Consider the following 3407-nt stretch of genomic DNA (forward strand, 5'->3'; position numbering starts at 1 on the left):
ACACTTGTAGCACAGTTAACACTGTTATAGTGAGCACGCGCACATTTGAGAAGCAATAATAAAGTGTGATGCCGGTCTGTTTCTTCAGTATACACGCTGGCATCATTGATGTTAAAACGGGACAGTAAACACGTTACATCCGATTCATGAAGTATTGTTGTTAACGCTCGTGTTTATAATTTTCAGACCTATGAGACCAGCGAACATCACTCACCGATGCACCAATCAGATACAGCCTGCTCAACGCTCTTGGATTGCAGATATCGACTAGTCAGCGACCGACTGGCGGTTAATGATTAGACTCAGCGAGCATACACTTCAACATACAGAATTGATCTTGCAATCGAACTGTGACAACGTAGGCAGGTTGCTTCCGCCTGTTTTTGTGTCTCAAGTGTGTCGTTGATACCGCATGCGGGTTTTCAGTGAATGGTGACTTAATTGCCTTTTAGAAATCTATCTACGCAATGGATGAAACCGTGATGAACTATGGTGGAGAAAACAGAAGTGACTTTTGGCTGGGGCAAAACGCGTCCTGGTCTTTGTCTAATTCGAAGACAGAAATGCTGGACATTTTACGACAGACACGTGATGCGAAATACTTTCATCCAGCAGTGGAAGTTATATTAGAAATAGCTTTTGCCATTCTCATTACTTTCGGAGGTATTGGAAACGGGCTTGTGTGTTATGTTGTGGCGAGGAACACACATATGAGGACACCAAGAAACATTTTCATCATAAATCTGGCTATATCGGACTTTACATTATGCATGTTTACACAACCTTTAAACTTGGTGAAACTGGTGTACCTACAGTGGAGACTTGGAAGCTTTATGTGTAAGTTTGTAACCATGTTCCAAGGAACGAATGTGTTCGTGTCCACAATCAGCATAACGGCCATAGCTTTGGATCGGTTTCAGGTGATAGTCTATCCTACGAAGGACAGCATGCGGAAGGTAGGTGCTGCTGTAGCACTAATCAGCATCTGGCTTATTTCCTTCCTCATGGCGAGTCCCTTCCTGCTTTTCTCTATTCTGAAGGAGGAACAGCCAGTGCCTGACTACCCAATATTCCTGTACAGGTGCATTGAAGACACAGATCTGAAGCTGGAGAAAAGGGCATACTCTGTTGCAGGTATGGTGGTGCAATATGTCATGCCCATCATCATTGTAACTGTTTCCCATCTTAGAATATGTAACAAACTCAAATACAGGATGGTTAACCAGCGACCCCCTCCCGGACAGCGATCTCCATACCTGAGGAAGAAGAATGAGCGGAACACAAGACGGAAGAGGAAGACAAACTTGCTTCTTGCCATGATAGCTGTGGTCTTTGCTCTTAGCTGGTTGCCGCTAAACATCTTCAACCTGTTGAGTGAGTTCAACCATGACATGTTCCACGGAGACGTCATTGACATCAACTTGACCTATGCGATTTGTCACTTGTTTGTACTGTGTGCTGGGTGTCTCAATCCCGTGCTCTATGGTTGGCTGAATGAAAATTTCCGGCAAGAGTTCATGAAGGTGCTGTGTTGTTCCTGTTGCAAAAGCCTCCAGCTTAAAGTCAAAGGAAGCCTCTGCTGTAGGGCTGTTCCACCGGATCCTCACCCTGGAGTACCTGCTATAACCCTTACCAAAGCTTCAAATGGAGAGACTCCATCAAAGATCTGTGATGAAGACGGTCCTACCGTCACCCCATTGTCGGAATTCAACGTCGTGAAATCATAAACTGTGTGGTAATCCCAAAGCTGTCTGAGAACTGCCTAAATTGACATAACATTTATTTTTAGACAGGCTGAATAAGGAAATTTTATATGATAAAAAATGTTATTCCAGAGAATCTCGTAAATATTGCATATCAAGATGTTTTGCATGTTTCATGCTCAGTGCATTAAGCCATGACCCCATTGGCATAATTGATGTTTAATCGACTTGTTCACACACTCGCTCGTCACGCGAAACTCTTGCGCTCAATATTGCACCTGAGAACACTTTATAAAACCTGTTTTGTTGTTTCACTATCCTTTCTTCTTTTATGAAAACATTAACTGATGCGTTATATCTGAACCTTGTTTTCATTGTGCTGACTTGTTTGTGTAGTGAACTAAATGCCGAATATTGGTATGGAAATTACAAGTGGCTTTCGTGTGATTCATTTGATATCATGTAAAACCCGTGGCGGTCCGGGTCAGAAATGACCTTCAGTAAATCGTGCTTGTCTTAAGAGGCGACGTAAGGGATCAGGTCAGACTCGCTGAATTGGCTGACACATGTCACCGTACCTCCACAGCGTAGTGGAATGCCCATACTGTCAACCACAGGATTGTCTGGGGCAGACTCGATTATTTAATGACCATCGCCATATAGTTGGAATATTGCTGAGAGAGGTGTAAAACGGAATCCACTCACTAACTGCCATCACGTTATATTTAATGAAGGTTTGAACATTAGAATGAAGACCTGAGCATCAGGGAGTGATCGCATGAATTTATTTGGCACGTCTTTTAAGGGTTTGATGTTTGCATCATTCTGTTCCCAATACTAACCTGTCAGACACCTCCGTATATACTCATCATAAAACAAAGTACAATCAGGTATACTTTTCTTACACATACAATCAGTGATAATGACTTTGAAATTAATCATAAAAATATCGGTTCAGAGCTGAATGGACGATTGCACATATACCGTGATAAATCACAACGTAATAGCAGGGATAATCTACAGCAAGGATAGGTCACTTGTTTGCTTTCTTTACCATTTGTACTAATTAACGTATGCCTCGTCATGCTCCAACGCACACAGAGACTAGGCTCGTTTCCAGCGCAACCTCAGCTGTATTTAACAGACCTTCAGCCAGTTTATTGTATCAGTCGGAATTTCACGATGAAATGAATGAATGAATGATTGCATGAATGAATGAATGATAGTAAGAATTAAGCGCAAGAATCATATGTGAATGAATGAAAGAAAAACGAATAAAAGAAAGAAGTACATATGTGGATGAATGAAAGAACAAATGATACACCAAAACGGTAAAGAACGCAAAACTATCGCTAGAACATATGTGTCATCATCAGCTGTCCTTTTAAAACAAAATCTACATCTTGACATTTTTGTTTACATTGATAATTAATTCAGATATCTTATTGCATGTGGGGAATGACATGGGCATCAACAAACTGTCAACTGACACTGCTACACACCCCTCTAAAGTCTGAAATTATCACAAAGCGTTGTAAATAACTTTCCAGTTTTGTCAAATAATAAGATCAACAAGAAGAAACATGTTAGAGAGCGATAACCCTCAAGCATGATCAATGACGGATATCAGATCAGATCGGCAATATATCATATTTTCCACATACATTACATACAATTTTTTTTTAAATCACAACCCATCACTAT

The 3407-nt window shown here is 41.0% G+C and overlaps 1 protein-coding gene across 1 annotated transcript; it reads left to right on the forward strand.

The window, feature by feature from the left end:
- Positions 1 to 315: 315 nt before the first annotated feature.
- Positions 316 to 1975, forward strand: LOC137265884 (neuropeptide F receptor-like). Its single transcript, XM_067801344.1, has one exon. The coding sequence runs from the start codon at positions 468 to 470 to the stop codon at positions 1725 to 1727; it is 1260 nt and encodes a 419-aa protein (XP_067657445.1). The 5' UTR covers positions 316 to 467; the 3' UTR covers positions 1728 to 1975.
- Positions 1976 to 3407: the final 1432 nt, after the last annotated feature.

The sequence above is a fragment of the Haliotis asinina genome, chromosome 15 (genome assembly GCF_037392515.1).
Source record: "Haliotis asinina isolate JCU_RB_2024 chromosome 15, JCU_Hal_asi_v2, whole genome shotgun sequence".
Classification (NCBI taxonomy): domain Eukaryota; kingdom Metazoa; phylum Mollusca; class Gastropoda; order Lepetellida; family Haliotidae; genus Haliotis; species Haliotis asinina.

Excerpts from the sequence above, each read along its gene's own strand:
- LOC137265884 (XM_067801344.1), top strand. The coding sequence starts at position 468 with ATGGATGAAACCGTGATGAACTATGGTGGAGAAAACAGAAGTGACTTT.